The sequence below is a fragment of the Sturnus vulgaris genome, chromosome 28 (assembly GCF_052056855.1).
Source record: "Sturnus vulgaris isolate bStuVul1 chromosome 28, bStuVul1.hap1, whole genome shotgun sequence".
NCBI lineage: Eukaryota > Metazoa > Chordata > Aves > Passeriformes > Sturnidae > Sturnus > Sturnus vulgaris.
Genome location: NC_142270.1, coordinates 845,062 through 863,968, shown reverse-complemented (window position 1 = coordinate 863,968; position 18,907 = coordinate 845,062). Strand labels below are relative to the sequence as shown.

General features: G+C 49.9%; 1 protein-coding gene across 1 annotated transcript in view; it reads left to right on the top strand.

Moving 5' to 3' along the window:
* Nucleotides 1-18,907, top strand: part of LOC148220967 (uncharacterized) — a 134,157-nt gene that overhangs the window by 48,607 nt on the left and 66,643 nt on the right. The window contains exons 70-94 of the mRNA XM_088179862.1: nt 673-776; nt 1,244-1,396; nt 1,615-1,725; nt 2,236-2,374; nt 3,200-3,729; nt 4,190-4,342; nt 4,564-4,674; nt 5,801-5,945; nt 6,726-6,829; nt 7,297-7,449; nt 7,668-7,778; nt 8,289-8,427; nt 9,253-9,710; nt 10,171-10,323; nt 10,545-10,655; nt 11,782-11,926; nt 12,707-12,810; nt 13,278-13,430; nt 13,649-13,759; nt 14,270-14,408; nt 15,234-15,763; nt 16,224-16,376; nt 16,598-16,708; nt 17,835-17,979; nt 18,760-18,863. Of these exons, the coding sequence (XP_088035988.1) occupies nt 673-776; nt 1,244-1,396; nt 1,615-1,725; nt 2,236-2,374; nt 3,200-3,729; nt 4,190-4,342; nt 4,564-4,674; nt 5,801-5,945; nt 6,726-6,829; nt 7,297-7,449; nt 7,668-7,778; nt 8,289-8,427; nt 9,253-9,710; nt 10,171-10,323; nt 10,545-10,655; nt 11,782-11,926; nt 12,707-12,810; nt 13,278-13,430; nt 13,649-13,759; nt 14,270-14,408; nt 15,234-15,763; nt 16,224-16,376; nt 16,598-16,708; nt 17,835-17,979; nt 18,760-18,863 (4,370 nt within the window). The remainder of the gene's footprint in view (nt 1-672; nt 777-1,243; nt 1,397-1,614; nt 1,726-2,235; nt 2,375-3,199; nt 3,730-4,189; nt 4,343-4,563; nt 4,675-5,800; nt 5,946-6,725; nt 6,830-7,296; nt 7,450-7,667; nt 7,779-8,288; nt 8,428-9,252; nt 9,711-10,170; nt 10,324-10,544; nt 10,656-11,781; nt 11,927-12,706; nt 12,811-13,277; nt 13,431-13,648; nt 13,760-14,269; nt 14,409-15,233; nt 15,764-16,223; nt 16,377-16,597; nt 16,709-17,834; nt 17,980-18,759; nt 18,864-18,907) is intronic.

The following is an 18,907-nucleotide window of genomic DNA, read 5'->3' as shown; positions in this document are numbered from 1 at the left end:
TTCAGCAACGGGTGCTGCACCTCCGCAAATCAGATCTGGAAATGGCTGGGGTCACAGCCCCCATAAGTGACCCAAACCAAATCCTTACAGCTCATCTCCAGGAAGTGAATGGGGCTTAAATTAGGGCCTGGAGGGTTTTGGTCATCACTATGCCTCCCTGAAATAGCCAGTCAAGGAAAAGGGTCGTTCTTTAAGAACCACTGTCCTACGGCACACAGCTTGCTGATGACTTGACCAAGGAAGTCGCCAAAACCTTGGGCTTCACAACACCAAGCCAAATGGCGTTAATCCTTGTAGGTTTATCCTTACGGACTTAGATGACTTACACTTGGTAAAATTCTTTCAGAACGTCACTGATCATGTGACTGGGCCCATGAATTAGCAGCCTCACTGTGTAATGCCCAGGCATCAGGACTCACAGGAGCCCCAATTTCTGCACGGGAAATCCCAAAGGGTTTTCAAGAGCACGCCTTTGTGGGCATTCCTTGCTGAGCCACAGAGCTGCTGCTCTATGGGGATTTCCAGAGAATCTGTCCCTTGCACGGCTCAAACAATCCCCAGTGCAGCAATCCTTGAGAACCCGGCTGACTCTGAGCAACTCCCGTACCGTCTGTGGAAAGGCAGCCAGGGTCTTAGGCATTGGCTGATGGTGTTTTGTCTTTTCTTTTCCAGCTTTCCAAGGACCCCAGGTGACTCTGGGATCATGCATTACCCTCGACGTCCTGAGAGCTGTGGAGCTTCAGTACTGCATTGGCAATGGCAGTGTCAATTTCCCGGTGAGAAATCCTTAGCCCTTACCGATTCTTAGACCAAATGGGGGGCCTCCAGAGCTGCTGCCCTAAGCTAACCCTGATGCCCTTCTTGCCTGGCATCTCCTCATTGACAACTTCCTGTTGAAGGCTGCAGATGCTTTAAACAGAGCTATGGGTGAGCAGAGGTTTCCATTCAAGACCTTGAGCATGGATTTTCTGTAGCCACTGCCCTCGCACTCACCAAAGCCTAAAGTCCCCAAATGACGGCTGTCAGATACGGCAATGATTCCCTGAATCCATGAAAAGAATTCTTATGGCCTCTGCCCAAAAGCTGAGCATTGATTCGGGGTCCTTCGGAAAACATTGCGAGCAGTGCCAGAACTTCCCGAGGGGCAGCAATGCTTCCATTAGAGCAGGGATTTTTCTAAAGCTTTGGAGACATCACTGTTACCCTTCAAAGGTGAAACGTCTTCTCTCCCTTGGCTTTTTAGTCTCAGCAGATTCCAGGCATCATCTTCAACAACACGCAGGTCATCATTGGTGGCCAGTCCCAAATTGTGACCATCAACAGGCAATGGCGCGTGGCAATCATTGAGCAAAAAAGCATCAGCGGGTCCTGGAAAACCATCTGGAACTACAACACGGTGAGTAACAGGGACACGGGGCAATCCAGTCGCATCCAAGGAGTCTGGCTCCTTTTATAGCTGGCCCTGGGTCGGAAAATCTTTCTTATTCTAAACATTTGGAGTCCACGACGCAGGATATAATCGCCCACATTGGTTATGGTTTCCATCCTGACTTCCAACCAATACTAACAGATGGATAAAACAGAATTGTGAGGTTGAATCCTTTCATTCCACAGGGCATCATTGCAACCAAAGTCCCGCAACAGAACACCTGCTACATTTCCATCATGAACAGAAACGAGATGCCCCGCTTTGATAATCTGGCCCGCCTGGCACAAGAGAGCAGGGTAAGATTCCAAAGGAGTAGCAGGTTCCTGGCCCTGGAGATCATCTGACCATTCTTCATGTGATTTTTCTTTCTGGAGGGTATCATGTTCTCTCTAGCGGCAGAGTTTATTTCCACTCAAGCCTAATATAGCTGAGAAATTTCTTGTAGAAATGCGTTGTCAAAAAATGAAAGGGGCGGCATTATTCTCTCCCTGACTTGCACTGACCATGTGGAGTTCTACAGCCGGCTGGGCTAACCTGTTCTCTGTGGGGCCCTTCATTGTTTTCCTTGCGCTGCCTCTTCCCCTCAGGCTCCCTGTACCTTGACTCCATGAGAACGAGCTCTGCCTTTGGAGCTGCCTTCAAGGCCTGCTAGTGGTCCCACAGGCCCCCTGGGGATTCAAGGTGTCCTTAAATGCAAGTCGGACTCAAACACCCAGCCCCGAGTCATCATTCCCGAGCTAGGAATAGCACAAGCTGGACCTAGTTCGTGACACTCACCTTGCTGCATGCTGGTTTTTCATGTTTAGAACCTGCTTGGTTTTGGAAGAGCAACCAGGAAGATCACCTTTGTCACCAATGGACTGATCAACAACCTCAGGTCTTACGGAATAGACATCACCGCTATGTGCAGTGGACTCACCACCTACATGGCTTACGAAGTTCACAGTGAGTGCAAGCATGGGAATTCTCAGTGTTGCTGATCTTTATCTCTTTATCTCCTGGGGCATGACTAAGGCACAATTGCTGCTCTTCCACCTCAAAACACACAGACACCAAGGGTTTCTTTCAGCAGTTGCACAAAGGGTTCGACACCTCCCCAGGTCAGGACTGGAACAGACTGGGCTCACAGCCCCCATACATGACCCAAAACAGCTCCTTTCCAGAAAGCTGAATGGGGCTGTAATTTTGGCTCAGAGTGTTTCAGCCAGCACAAAACTCCCCAGTGATGCCCAGTCAGGAAGAAGGGCCAGTCAAAGAATTGCTATCCTTCAGGTCAGAGCTTGCTGATGAGTTTACCCAGGCAGCCACCAAGCCCTTGTGCATCACAACACTAAGTGAAGAGGCTTTGATCCTTGTAAGTTTTTCCGTGGAGCAACGATCCAATTCCCCAGGGCTGTAATGACCTACACGTATTAGGATTCTATCAGAATGTCAGAGATCATGTGACTGGGCCCATGAACTGGCAGCAGCCTCACTGTGCAATGCCCAGGCATCGGGACTCACAGGAGCCAGTGCAATAGAGCCTCAATTTCTGCACGGGAAATCCCAAAGTGTTTTCAAGAATATGTCTTTGTGGGCATTCCCTACTGAGCCACTGAGCTGCTGCTCTATGGCCATTTCCAGGGAATCTGTCCCTTGTACAGCTCAAACAATCCCCGTGCAACAATTCTTCAGAACCCGGCAGACTCTGAGCAACACCAGCACCTCCCTCTAGAAAGGTAGCCAAGGTCTTAGGCATTGGCTGATGGTGTTTTGTCTTTTCTTTTCCAGCTTTCCAAGGACCCCAGGTGACTCTGGGATCATGCATTACCCTCGACGTCCTGAGAGCTGTGGAGCTTCAGTACTGCAATAGCAATAGTAATTGGAATGGCAATTGGAATGGCAATGGCAACTGGAATAGCAATGGCAATTGGAATGGCAACGGCAACTGGAATGGCAATGGCAATTGGAATGGCGGTTGGAATGGCGGTTGGAATGGCGGTTGGAATGGTGGTAACAATTGGAATGGCGGCTGGAACGGCGGTAACCACTGGACTGGTGGTTGGAATGGAGGCTGGATTGGTGGTAATAACTGGAATGGTGGTTGGAATGGAGGCTGGAACAACGAAAACAATTGGAATGGAGGCTGGAATGGTGGTAATAACTGGAATGGTGGTTGGAATGGAGGCTGGAACAACGGAAACAATTGGAATGGAGGCTGGAATGGAGGCTGGAATGGTGGCTGGAATGGCGGCAACATTTGGAACGGCAGTGGCATTTGGAATGGCAGTTGGAACGGCACTTGGAATGGCAATGGACAGGTGAGAAATCCTTAGCCATCACCATTTCTTAGACCAAATGGGGAGACTTCAGAGCTGCTGCCCAAAGCCAACCCTGATGCCCTTCTTGCCTGGCATCTCCTCATTGACAGCTTCCTGCTTGATGGTGCAGATGCTTTAAAAGAGCCAAGGGTGTGGTTTCTATTCAAGACAATGAGCATGAATTTACTGGGGCCATGCTCTTGCACACATCAACGTCTAAAGGCAAAAGATAACAGCTGTCAGATGTGGCAATGATTCTCTGAACCTGTGAAAAGATTTCTTACGGGCTCTGCCCAACACCACAGCCTTGACTCTGCGTCCTTTGGAAAAGACTGAGCAAAGATTTGGCACTTCCCGGGGGGCAGCAATTCTTCCATTAGAGCAGGGATTTTTGGGAAGTTTTGGGGACATCACTGTTACCCTTCAAAGGTGAAACGTCTTCTCTCCCTTGGCTTTTTAGTCTCAGCAGATTCCAGGCATCATCTTCAACAACACGCAGGTCATCTTTGGTGGCCAGTCCCAAATTGTGACCATCAACAGGCAATGGCGTGTGGCAATCATTGAGCAAATGAGCATGAGTGGGTCCTGGAAAACCATCTGGAACTACAACACGGTGAGTGGCAGAGAATGGGATCGATAAAAAACCGTATGAGGAGACTGTCTCCTCGGACATCTGGCCCAGAGAGGGCGATTCTTACTTTATTTTAAACATATGGAGTCCAAAACGTGGACCAGTAAAACTCGGCATTTGTTATGGCTTCCATCCTGACTATATCCCAACATTAGTAGCTGGAAAAATCTGAATTGTGAGTGTTGAATTCTTTCATTTCACAGGGCGTCATCGCAACCAAAGTCCCGCAACAGAACACCTGCTACATTTCCATCATGAACAGAAACGAGATGCCCCGCTTTGATAATCTGGCCCGCCTGGCACAAGAGAGCAGGGTAAGATTCCAAAGGAGTTGCAAGTTCCTGGCCCTGGAGATCATCGGGCCATTTCTTCATGTGCTTTTTCTATCTGGACACGATCTGGTTGTCTCTAGTGGTAGACTTTCCATTCTCTAAACCGTAATGCAGATAGGGAATTTCTTGTAGGGAAGCTTTGTCAGAAGGAGAAAGGGGTTGCATTATTCCTTGTCCCAGCTCCACTTTCTCTGAGGATGTTGAGAATGTCTGCAGCTAGCTGGGCAAAGCCTTGCTCTCAGGAGCCCTTCAAGGGCCTTAATCCTTTTGGAATGCCGGGATCTCAAAGTTCTTCATAGACTGTTCAGTACCAAACTGCATTGGTCAGCTCCAAACTTGCCATTGCAGACACTCTTGGCCAGACTCTCTTGTCCTTTGGGGCATGAGAGAGCATCTCCCTGTTCCTGAACCCTTTCCGCACATTCAGTGGATGAGCCAGAACTGGAGGCTATTGGCCCTAGCTAAGGAAGGAGCTAGAGAGCAGAGAGAAGCCGAGGGCATGGGAGGAGACAGCAGGAAAGCAGCCAGGGACTTGAGCCAGGCCACACATCATTCCAGGAGGACAAGAGAGTGGCAATTTATTTGGAACAAAGCCCGTGAGGGCGGTTCAGAAGGACTTGTCCCACTAGAGCACCCAGGGGTCACGGAGAGGGGCCCAAAGCACCTCCTGCAAATAGTCCGAGAGCAAATGTATCTGCCTGGGCTTGCTGCTGCTCTCTTGGGTTCCAGGTTAGAACAGGTTGCAGGAAGAGATTTCTCCTGCCTGCCTTCTAGCCAACAGCCCGAGTGCCTCTGAGGGGCCAGGGCAAGGACTCAACAAATGCTTTGGAAGGAGCTCTGGCTCCACAGAGCGGCAGCACTCCTCATCTCCTTTTCAGCGCTTTCCTTGCACTGCCACTTCCCCTCAGGCTCCCTGCACCTTAACTCTATTAGAACCATCTGCCTTTGGAGCTGCCTTCAAGGCTTACGAGTGGTCCCACAGGACCCCAGGGGAATAAAAGGCATCCCTAAAGGCAACTGGGACTCAAACACCCAGCCCCGAGGAACAGGCCTAGCAGGAGCCAACTCCTGACACTCACCTTGCTGCATGCTGGTTTTTCATGTTTAGAACCTGCTTGGTTTTGGAAGACCCACCAGGAAGATCACCTTTGTCACCAATGGATTGGTCAACAACCTCAACTCCTACGGAATAGACATCACCGCTATGTGCAGTGGACTCACCACCTACATGGCTTACGAAGTTCACAGTGAGTGCAAGCATGGGAATTCTCAGTGTTCCTGACCTGGCCTCTTTGTCTCCTGGGGCATGACTAAGGCACAATTGCTGCTCTTCCACCTCAAAACACGCAGACACCAAGGGCTTCAGCAATGGGTGCTGCACCTCCGCAAATCAGATCTGGAAATGGCTGGGGTCACAGCCCCCATAAGTGACCCAAACCAAATCCTTACAGCTCATCTCCAGGAAGTGAATGGGGCTTAAATTAGGGCCTGGAGGGTTTTGGTCATCACTATGCCTCCCTGAAATAGCCAGTCAAGGAAAAGGGTCGTTCTTTAAGAACCACTGTCCTACGGCACACAGCTTGCTGATGACTTGACCAAGGAAGTCGCCAAAACCTTGGGCTTCACAACACCAAGCCAAATGGCGTTAATCCTTGTAGGTTTATCCTTACGGACTTAGATGACTTACACTTGGTAAAATTCTTTCAGAACGTCACTGATCATGTGACTGGGCCCATGAATTAGCAGCCTCACTGTGTAATGCCCAGGCATCAGGACTCACAGGAGCCCCAATTTCTGCACGGGAAATCCCAAAGGGTTTTCAAGAGCACGCCTTTGTGGGCATTCCTTGCTGAGCCACAGAGCTGCTGCTCTATGGGGATTTCCAGAGAATCTGTCCCTTGCACGGCTCAAACAATCCCCAGTGCAGCAATCCTTGAGAACCCGGCTGACTCTGAGCAACTCCCGTACCGTCTGTGGAAAGGCAGCCAGGGTCTTAGGCATTGGCTGATGGTGTTTTGTCTTTTCTTTTCCAGCTTTCCAAGGACCCCAAGTGACTCTGGGATCATGCATTACCCTCGACGTCCTGAGAGCTGTGGAGCTTCAGTACTGCATTGGCAATGGCAGTGTCAATTTCCCGGTGAGAAATCCTTAGCCCTTACCGATTCTTAGACCAAATGGGGGGCCTCCAGAGCTGCTGCCCTAAGCTAACCCTGATGCCCTTCTTGCCTGGCATCTCCTCATTGACAACTTCCTGTTGAAGGCTGCAGATGCTTTAAACAGAGCTATGGGTGAGCAGAGGTTTCCATTCAAGACCTTGAGCATGGATTTTCTGTAGCCACTGCCCTCGCACTCACCAAAGCCTAAAGTCCCCAAATGACGGCTGTCAGATACGGCAATGATTCCCTGAATCCATGAAAAGAATTCTTATGGCCTCTGCCCAAAAGCTGAGCATTGATTCGGGGTCCTTCGGAAAACATTGCGAGCAGTGCCAGAACTTCCCGAGGGGCAGCAATGCTTCCATTAGAGCAGGGATTTTTCTAAAGCTTTGGAGACATCACTGTTACCCTTCAAAGGTGAAACGTCTTCTCTCCCTTGGCTTTTTAGTCTCAGCAGATTCCAGGCATCATCTTCAACAACACGCAGGTCATCATTGGTGGCCAGTCCCAAATTGTGACCATCAACAGGCAATGGCGCGTGGCAATCATTGAGCAAAAAAGCATCAGCGGGTCCTGGAAAACCATCTGGAACTACAACACGGTGAGTAACAGGGACACGGGGCAATCCAGTCGCATCCAAGGAGTCTGGCTCCTTTTATAGCTGGCCCTGGGTCGGAAAATCTTTCTTATTCTAAACATTTGGAGTCCACGACGCAGGATATAATCGCCCACATTGGTTATGGTTTCCATCCTGACTTCCAACCAATACTAACAGATGGATAAAACAGAATTGTGAGGTTGAATCCTTTCATTCCACAGGGCATCATTGCAACCAAAGTCCCGCAACAGAACACCTGCTACATTTCCATCATGAACAGAAACGAGATGCCCCGCTTTGATAATCTGGCCCGCCTGGCACAAGAGAGCAGGGTAAGATTCCAAAGGAGTAGCAGGTTCCTGGCCCTGGAGATCATCTGACCATTCTTCATGTGATTTTTCTTTCTGGAGGGTATCATGTTCTCTCTAGCGGCAGAGTTTATTTCCACTCAAGCCTAATATAGCTGAGAAATTTCTTGTAGAAATGCTTTGTCAAAAAATGAAAGGGGCGGCATTATTCTCTCCCTGACTTGCACTGACCATGTGGAGTTCTACAGCCGGCTGGGCTAACCTGTTCTCTGTGGGGCCCTTCATTGTTTTCCTTGCGCTGCCTCTTCCCCTCAGGCTCCCTGTACCTTGACTCCATGAGAACGAGCTCTGCCTTTGGAGCTGCCTTCAAGGCCTGCTAGTGGTCCCACAGGCCCCCTGGGGATTCAAGGTGTCCTTAAATGCAAGTCGGACTCAAACACCCAGCCCCGAGTCATCATTCCCGAGCTAGGAATAGCACAAGCTGGACCTAGTTCGTGACACTCACCTTGCTGCATGCTGGTTTTTCATGTTTAGAACCTGCTTGGTTTTGGAAGAGCAACCAGGAAGATCACCTTTGTCACCAATGGACTGATCAACAACCTCAGGTCTTACGGAATAGACATCACCGCTATGTGCAGTGGACTCACCACCTACATGGCTTACGAAGTTCACAGTGAGTGCAAGCATGGGAATTCTCAGTGTTGCTGATCTTTATCTCTTTATCTCCTGGGGCATGACTAAGGCACAATTGCTGCTCTTCCACCTCAAAACACACAGACACCAAGGGTTTCTTTCAGCAGTTGCACAAAGGGTTCGACACCTCCCCAGGTCAGGACTGGAACAGACTGGGCTCACAGCCCCCATACATGACCCAAAACAGCTCCTTTCCAGAAAGCTGAATGGGGCTGTAATTTTGGCTCAGAGTGTTTCAGCCAGCACAAAACTCCCCAGTGATGCCCAGTCAGGAAGAAGGGCCAGTCAAAGAATTGCTATCCTTCAGGTCAGAGCTTGCTGATGAGTTTACCCAGGCAGCCACCAAGCCCTTGTGCATCACAACACTAAGTGAAGAGGCTTTGATCCTTGTAAGTTTTTCCGTGGAGCAACGATCCAATTCCCCAGGGCTGTAATGACCTACACGTATTAGGATTCTATCAGAATGTCAGAGATCATGTGACTGGGCCCATGAACTGGCAGCAGCCTCACTGTGCAATGCCCAGGCATCGGGACTCACAGGAACCAGTGCAATAGAGCCTCAATTTCTGCACGGGAAATCCCAAAGTGTTTTCAAGAATATGTCTTTGTGGGCATTCCCTACTGAGCCACCGAGCTGCTGCTCTATGGCCATTTCCAGGGAATCTGTCCCTTGTACAGCTCAAACAATCCCCGTGCAACAATTCTTCAGAACCCGGCAGACTCTGAGCAACACCAGCACCTCCCTCTAGAAAGGTAGCCAAGGTCTTAGGCATTGGCTGATGGTGTTTTGTCTTTTCTTTTCCAGCTTTCCAAGGACCCCAGGTGACTCTGGGATCATGCATTACCCTCGACGTCCTGAGAGCTGTGGAGCTTCAGTACTGCAATAGCAATAGTAATTGGAATGGCAATTGGAATGGCAATGGCAACTGGAATAGCAATGGCAATTGGAATGGCAACGGCAACTGGAATGGCAATGGCAATTGGAATGGCGGTTGGAATGGCGGTTGGAATGGCGGTTGGAATGGTGGTAACAATTGGAATGGCGGCTGGAACGGCGGTAACCACTGGACTGGTGGTTGGAATGGAGGTTGGAATGGTGGTAATAACTGGAATGGTGGTTGGAATGGAGGCTGGAACAACGGAAACAATTGGAATGGAGGCTGGAATGGAGGCTGGAATGGTGGCTGGAATGGCGGCAACATTTGGAACGGCAGTGGCATTTGGAATGGCAGTTGGAACGGCACTTGGAATGGCAATGGACAGGTGAGAAATCCTTAGCCATCACCATTTCTTAGACCAAATGGGGAGACTTCAGAGCTGCTGCCCAAAGCCAACCCTGATGCCCTTCTTGCCTGGCATCTCCTCATTGACAGCTTCCTGCTTGATGGTGCAGATGCTTTAAAAGAGCCAAGGGTGTGGTTTCCATTCAAGACAATGAGCATGAATTTACTGGGGCCATGCTCTTGCACACATCAACGTCTAAAGGCAAAAGATAACAGCTGTCAGATGTGGCAATGATTCTCTGAACCTGTGAAAAGATTTCTTACGGGCTCTGCCCAACACCACAGCCTTGACTCTGCGTCCTTTGGAAAAGACTGAGCAAAGATTTGGCACTTCCCGGGGGGCAGCAATTCTTCCATTAGAGCAGGGATTTTTGGGAAGTTTTGGGGACATCACTGTTACCCTTCAAAGGTGAAACGTCTTCTCTCCCTTGGCTTTTTAGTCTCAGCAGATTCCAGGCATCATCTTCAACAACACGCAGGTCATCATTGGTGGCCAGTCCCAAATTGTGACCATCAACAGGCAATGGCGTGTGGCAATCATTGAGCAAATGAGCATGAGTGGGTCCTGGAAAACCATCTGGAACTACAACACGGTGAGTGGCAGAGAATGGGATCGATAAAAAACCGTATGAGGAGACTGTCTCCTCGGACATCTGGCCCAGAGAGGGCGATTCTTACTTTATTTTAAACATATGGAGTCCAAAACGTGGACCAGTAAAACTCGGCATTTGTTATGGCTTCCATCCTGACTATATCCCAACATTAGTAGCTGGAAAAATCTGAATTGTGAGTGTTGAATTCTTTCATTTCACAGGGCGTCATCGCAACCAAAGTCCCGCAACAGAACACCTGCTACATTTCCATCATGAACAGAAACGAGATGCCCCGCTTTGATAATCTGGCCCGCCTGGCACAAGAGAGCAGGGTAAGATTCCAAAGGAGTTGCAAGTTCCTGGCCCTGGAGATCATCGGGCCATTTCTTCATGTGCTTTTTCTATCTGGACACGATCTGGTTGTCTCTAGTGGTAGACTTTCCATTCTCTAAACCGTAATGCAGATAGGGAATTTCTTGTAGGGAAGCTTTGTCAGAAGGAGAAAGGGGTTGCATTATTCCTTGTCCCAGCTCCACTTTCTCTGAGGATGTTGAGAATGTCTGCAGCTAGCTGGGCAAAGCCTTGCTCTCAGGAGCCCTTCAAGGGCCTTAATCCTTTTGGAATGCCGGGATCTCAAAGTTCTTCATAGACTGTTCAGTACCAAACTGCATTGGTCAGCTCCAAACTTGTCATTGCAGACACTCTTGGCCAGACTCTCTTGTCCTTTGGGGCATGAGAGAGCATCTCCCTATTCCTGAACCCTTTCCGCACATTCAGTGGATGAGCCAGAACTGGAGGCTATTGGCCCTAGCTAAGGAAGGAGCTAGAGAGCAGAGAGAAGCCGAGGGCATGGGAGGAGACAGCAGGAAAGCAGCCAGGGACTTGAGCCAGGCCACACATCATTCCAGGAGGACAAGAGAGTGGCAATTTATTTGGAACAAAGCCCGTGAGGGCGGTTCAGAAGGACTTGTCCCACTAGAGCACCCAGGGGTCACGGAGAGGGGCCCAAAGCACCTCCTGCAAATAGTCCGAGAGCAAATGTATCTGCCTGGGCTTGCTGCTGCTCTCTTGGGTTCCAGGTTAGAACAGGTTGCAGGAAGAGATTTCTCCTGCCTGCCTTCTAGCCAACAGCCCGAGTGCCTCTGAGGGGCCAGGGCAAGGACTCAACAAATGCTTTGGAAGGAGCTCTGGCTCCACAGAGCGGCAGCACTCCTCATCTCCTTTTCAGCGCTTTCCTTGCACTGCCACTTCCCCTCAGGCTCCCTGCACCTTAACTCTATTAGAACCATCTGCCTTTGGAGCTGCCTTCAAGGCTTACGAGTGGTCCCACAGGACCCCAGGGGAATAAAAGGCATCCCTAAAGGCAACTGGGACTCAAACACCCAGCCCCGAGGAACAGGCCTAGCAGGAGCCAACTCCTGACACTCACCTTGCTGCATGCTGGTTTTTCATGTTTAGAACCTGCTTGGTTTTGGAAGACCCACCAGGAAGATCACCTTTGTCACCAATGGATTGGTCAACAACCTCAACTCCTACGGAATAGACATCACCGCTATGTGCAGTGGACTCACCACCTACATGGCTTACGAAGTTCACAGTGAGTGCAAGCATGGGAATTCTCAGTGTTCCTGACCTGGCCTCTTTGTCTCCTGGGGCATGACTAAGGCACAATTGCTGCTCTTCCACCTCAAAACACGCAGACACCAAGGGCTTCAGCAACGGGTGCTGCACCTCCGCAAATCAGATCTGGAAATGGCTGGGGTCACAGCCCCCATAAGTGACCCAAACCAAATCCTTACAGCTCATCTCCAGGAAGTGAATGGGGCTTAAATTAGGGCCTGGAGGGTTTTGGTCATCACTATGCCTCCCTGAAATAGCCAGTCAAGGAAAAGGGTCGTTCTTTAAGAACCACTGTCCTACGGCACACAGCTTGCTGATGACTTGACCAAGGAAGTCGCCAAAACCTTGGGCTTCACAACACCAAGCCAAATGGCGTTAATCCTTGTAGGTTTATCCTTACGGACTTAGATGACTTACACTTGGTAAAATTCTTTCAGAACGTCACTGATCATGTGACTGGGCCCATGAATTAGCAGCCTCACTGTGTAATGCCCAGGCATCAGGACTCACAGGAGCCCCAATTTCTGCACGGGAAATCCCAAAGGGTTTTCAAGAGCACGCCTTTGTGGGCATTCCTTGCTGAGCCACAGAGCTGCTGCTCTATGGGGATTTCCAGAGAATCTGTCCCTTGCACGGCTCAAACAATCCCCAGTGCAGCAATCCTTGAGAACCCGGCTGACTCTGAGCAACTCCCGTACCGTCTGTGGAAAGGCAGCCAGGGTCTTAGGCATTGGCTGATGGTGTTTTGTCTTTTCTTTTCCAGCTTTCCAAGGACCCCAAGTGACTCTGGGATCATGCATTACCCTCGACGTCCTGAGAGCTGTGGAGCTTCAGTACTGCATTGGCAATGGCAGTGTCAATTTCCCGGTGAGAAATCCTTAGCCCTTACCGATTCTTAGACCAAATGGGGGGCCTCCAGAGCTGCTGCCCTAAGCTAACCCTGATGCCCTTCTTGCCTGGCATCTCCTCATTGACAACTTCCTGTTGAAGGCTGCAGATGCTTTAAACAGAGCTATGGGTGAGCAGAGGTTTCCATTCAAGACCTTGAGCATGGATTTTCTGTAGCCACTGCCCTCGCACTCACCAAAGCCTAAAGTCCCCAAATGACGGCTGTCAGATACGGCAATGATTCCCTGAATCCATGAAAAGAATTCTTATGGCCTCTGCCCAAAAGCTGAGCATTGATTCGGGGTCCTTCGGAAAACATTGCGAGCAGTGCCAGAACTTCCCGAGGGGCAGCAATGCTTCCATTAGAGCAGGGATTTTTCTAAAGCTTTGGAGACATCACTGTTACCCTTCAAAGGTGAAACGTCTTCTCTCCCTTGGCTTTTTAGTCTCAGCAGATTCCAGGCATCATCTTCAACAACACGCAGGTCATCATTGGTGGCCAGTCCCAAATTGTGACCATCAACAGGCAATGGCGCGTGGCAATCATTGAGCAAAAAAGCATCAGCGGGTCCTGGAAAACCATCTGGAACTACAACACGGTGAGTAACAGGGACACGGGGCAATCCAGTCGCATCCAAGGAGTCTGGCTCCTTTTATAGCTGGCCCTGGGTCGGAAAATCTTTCTTATTCTAAACATTTGGAGTCCACGACGCAGGATATAATCGCCCACATTGGTTATGGTTTCCATCCTGACTTCCAACCAATACTAACAGATGGATAAAACAGAATTGTGAGGTTGAATCCTTTCATTCCACAGGGCATCATTGCAACCAAAGTCCCGCAACAGAACACCTGCTACATTTCCATCATGAACAGAAACGAGATGCCCCGCTTTGATAATCTGGCCCGCCTGGCACAAGAGAGCAGGGTAAGATTCCAAAGGAGTAGCAGGTTCCTGGCCCTGGAGATCATCTGACCATTCTTCATGTGATTTTTCTTTCTGGAGGGTATCATGTTCTCTCTAGCGGCAGAGTTTATTTCCACTCAAGCCTAATATAGCTGAGAAATTTCTTGTAGAAATGCTTTGTCAAAAAATGAAAGGGGCGGCATTATTCTCTCCCTGACTTGCACTGACCATGTGGATTTCTACAGCCGGCTGGGCTAACCTGTTCTCTGTGGGGCCCTTCATTGTTTTCCTTGCGCTGCCTCTTCCCCTCAGGCTCCCTGTACCTTGACTCCATGAGAACGAGCTCTGCCTTTGGAGCTGCCTTCAAGGCCTGCTAGTGGTCCCACAGGCCCCCTGGGGATTCAAGGTGTCCTTAAATGCAAGTCGGACTCAAACACCCAGCCCCGAGTCATCATTCCCGAGCTAGGAATAGCACAAGCTGGACCTAGTTCGTGACACTCACCTTGCTGCATGCTGGTTTTTCATGTTTAGAACCTGCTTGGTTTTGGAAGAGCAACCAGGAAGATCACCTTTGTCACCAATGGACTGATCAACAACCTCAGGTCTTACGGAATAGACATCACCGCTATGTGCAGTGGACTCACCACCTACATGGCTTACGAAGTTCACAGTGAGTGCAAGCATGGGAATTCTCAGTGTTGCTGATCTTTATCTCTTTATCTCCTGGGGCATGACTAAGGCACAATTGCTGCTCTTCCACCTCAAAACACACAGACACCAAGGGTTTCTTTCAGCAGTTGCACAAAGGGTTCGACACCTCCCCAGGTCAGGACTGGAACAGACTGGGCTCACAGCCCCCATACATGACCCAAAACAGCTCCTTTCCAGAAAGCTGAATGGGGCTGTAATTTTGGCTCAGAGTGTTTCAGCCAGCACAAAACTCCCCAGTTATGCCCAGTCAGGAAGAAGGGCCAGTCAAAGAATTGCTATCCTTCAGGTCAGAGCTTGCTGATGAGTTTACCCAGGCAGCCACCAAGCCCTTGTGCATCACAACACTAAGTGAAGAGGCTTTGATCCTTGTAAGTTTTTCCGTGGAGCAACGATCCAATTCCCCAGGGCTGTAATGACCTACACGGGATAGGATTCTATCAGAATGTCAGAGATCATGTGACTGGGCCCATGAACTGGCAGCAGCCTCACTGTGCAATGCCCAGGCATCGGGACTCACAGGAGCCAGTGCAATAGAGCCTCAATTTCTGCACGGGAAATCCCAAAGTGTTTTCAAGAATATGTCTTTGTGGGCATTCCCTACTGAGCCACCGAGCTGCTGCTCTATGGCCATTTCCAGGGAATCTGTCCCTTGTACAGCTCAAACAATCCCCGTGCAACAATTCTTCAGAACCCGGCAGACTCTGAGCAACACCAGCACCTCCCTCTAGAAAGGTAGCCAAGGTCTTAGGCATTGGCTGATGGTGTTTTGTCTTTTCTTTTCCAGCTTTCCAAGGACCCCAGGTGACTCTGGGATCATGCATTACCCTCGACGTCCTGAGAGCTGTGGAGCTTCAGTACTGCAATAGCAATAGTAATTGGAATGGCAATTGGAATGGCAATGGCAACTGGAATAGCAATGGCAATTGGAATGGCAACGGCAACTGGAATGGCAATGGCAATTGGAATGGCGGTTGGAATGGCGGTTGGAATGGCGGTTGGAATGGTGGTAACAATTGGAATGGCGGCTGGAACGGCGGTAACCACTGGACTGGTGGTTGGAATGGAGGCTGGATTGGTGGTAATAACTGGAATGGTGGTTGGAATGGAGGCTGGAACAACGAAAACAATTGGAATGGAGGCTGGAATGGTGGTAATAACTGGAATGGTGGTTGGAATGGAGGCTGGAACAACGGAAACAATTGGAATGGAGGCTGGAATGGAGGCTGGAATGGTGGCTGGAATGGCGGCAACATTTGGAACGGCAGTGGCATTTGGAATGGCAGTTGGAACGGCACTTGGAATGGCAATGGACAGGTGAGAAATCCTTAGCCATCACCATTTCTTAGACCAAATGGGGAGACTTCAGAGCTGCTGCCCAAAGCCAACCCTGATGCCCTTCTTGCCTGGCATCTCCTCATTGACAGCTTCCTGCTTGATGGTGCAGATGCTTTAAAAGAGCCAAGGGTGTGGTTTCCATTCAAGACAATGAGCATGAATTTACTGGGGCCATGCTCTTGCACACATCAACGTCTAAAGGCAAAAGATAACAGCTGTCAGATGTGGCAATGATTCTCTGAACCTGTGAAAAGATTTCTTACGGGCTCTGCCCAACACCACAGCCTTGACTCTGCGTCCTTTGGAAAAGACTGAGCAAAGATTTGGCACTTCCCGGGGGGCAGCAATTCTTCCATTAGAGCAGGGATTTTTGGGAAGTTTTGGGGACATCACTGTTACCCTTCAAAGGTGAAACGTCTTCTCTCCCTTGGCTTTTTAGTCTCAGCAGATTCCAGGCATCATCTTCAACAACACGCAGGTCATCTTTGGTGGCCAGTCCCAAATTGTGACCATCAATAGGCAATGGCGTGTGGCAATCATTGAGCAAATGAGCATGAGTGGGTCCTGGAAAACCATCTGGAACTACAACACGGTGAGTGGCAGAGAATGGGATCGATAAAAAACCGTATGAGGAGACTGTCTCCTCGGACATCTGGCCCAGAGAGGGCGATTCTTACTTTATTTTAAACATATGGAGTCCAAAACGTGGACCAGTAAAACTCGGCATTTGTTATGGCTTCCATCCTGACTATATCCCAACATTAGTAGCTGGAAAAATCTGAATTGTGAGTGTTGAATTCTTTCATTTCACAGGGCGTCATCGCAACCAAAGTCCCGCAACAGAACACCTGCTACATTTCCATCATGAACAGAAACGAGATGCCCCGCTTTGATAATCTGGCCCGCCTGGCACAAGAGAGCAGGGTAAGATTCCAAAGGAGTTGCAAGTTCCTGGCCCTGGAGATCATCGGGCCATTTCTTCATGTGCTTTTTCTATCTGGACACGATCTGGTTGTCTCTAGTGGTAGACTTTCCATTCTCTAAACCGTAATGCAGATAGGGAATTTCTTGTAGGGAAGCTTTGTCAGAAGGAGAAAGGGGTTGCATTATTCCTTGTCCCAGCTCCACTTTCTCTGAGGATGTTGAGAATGTCTGCAGCTAGCTGGGCAAAGCCTTGCTCTCAGGAGCCCTTCAAGGGCCTTAATCCTTTTGGAATGCCGGGATCTCAAAGTTCTTCATAGACTGTTCAGTACCAAACTGCATTGGTCAGCTCCAAACTTGTCATTGCAGACACTCTTGGCCAGACTCTCTTGTCCTTTGGGGCATGAGAGAGCATCTCCCTATTCCTGAACCCTTTCCGCACATTCAGTGGATGAGCCAGAACTGGAGGCTTTTGGCCCTAGCTAAGGAAGGAGCTAGAGAGCAGAGAGAAGCCGAGGGCATGGGAGGAGACAGCAGGAAAGCAGCCAGGGACTTGAGCCAGGCCACACATCATTCCAGGAGGACAAGAGAGTGGCAATTTATTTGGAACAAAGCCCGTGAGGGCGGTTCAGAAGGACTTGTCCCACTAGAGCACCCAGGGGTCACGGAGAGGGGCCCAAAGCACCTCCTGCAAATAGTCCGAGAGCAAATGTATCTGCCTGGGCTTGCTGCTGCTCTCTTGGGTTCCAGGTTAGAACAGGTTGCAGGAAGAGATTTCTCCTGCCTGCCTTCTAGCCAACAGCCCGAGTGCCTCTGAGGGGCCAGGGCAAGGACTCAACAAATGCTTTGGAAGGAGCTCTGGCTCCACAGAGCGGCAGCACTCCTCATCTCCTTTTCAGCGCTTTCCTTGCACTGCCACTTCCCCTCAGGCTCCCTGCACCTTAACTCTATTAGAACCATCTGCCTTTGGAGCTGCCTTCAAGGCTTACGAGTGGTCCCACAGGACCCCAGGGGAATAAAAGGCATCCCTAAAGGCAACTGGGACTCAAACACCCAGCCCCGAGGAACAGGCCTAGCAGGAGCCAACTCCTGACACTCACCTTGCTGCATGCTGGTTTTTCATGTTTAGAACCTGCTTGGTTTTGGAAGACCCACCAGGAAGATCACCTTTGTCACCAATGGATTGGTCAACAACCTCAACTCCTACGGAATAGACATCACCGCTATGTGCAGTGGACTCACCACCTACATGGCTTACGAAGTTCACAGTGAGTGCAAGCATGGGAATTCTCAGTGTTCCTGACCTGGCCTCTTTGTCTCCTGGGGCATGACTAAGGCACAATTGCTGCTCTTCCACCTCAAAACACGCAGACACCAAGGGCTTCAGCAACGGGTGCTGCACCTCCGCAAATCAGATCTGGAAATGGCTGGGGTCACAGCCCCCATAAGTGACCCAAACCAAATCCTTACAGCTCATCTCCAGGAAGTGAATGGGGCTTAAATTAGGGCCTGGAGGGTTTTGGTCATCACTATGCCTCCCTGAAATAGCCAGTCAAGGAAAAGGGTCGTTCTTTAAGAACCACTGTCCTACGGCACACAGCTTGCTGATGACTTGACCAAGGAAGTCGCCAAAACCTTGGGCTTCACAACACCAAGCCAAATGGCGTTAATCCTTGTAGGTTTATCCTTACGGACTTAGATGACTTACACTTGGTAAAATTCTTTCAGAACGTCACTGATCATGTGACTGGGCCCATGAATTAGCAGCCTCACTGTGTAATGCCCAGGCATCAGGACTCACAGGAGCCCCAATTTCTGCACGGGAAATCCCAAAGGGTTTTCAAGAGCACGCCTTTGTGGGCATTCCTTGCTGAGCCACAGAGCTGCTGCTCTATGGGGATTTCCAGAGAATCTGTCCCTTGCACGGCTCAAACAATCCCCAGTGCAGCAATCCTTGAGAACCCGGCTGACTCTGAGCAACTCCCGTACCGTCTGTGGAAAGGCAGCCAGGGTCTTAGGCATTGGCTGATGGTGTTTTGTCTTTTCTTTTCCAGCTTTCCAAGGACCCCAAGTGACTCTGGGATCATGCATTACCCTCGACGTCCTGAGAGCTGTGGAGCTTCAGTACTGCATTGGCAATGGCAGTGTCAATTTCCCGGTGAGAAATCCTTAGCCCTTACCGATTCTTAGACCAAATGGGGG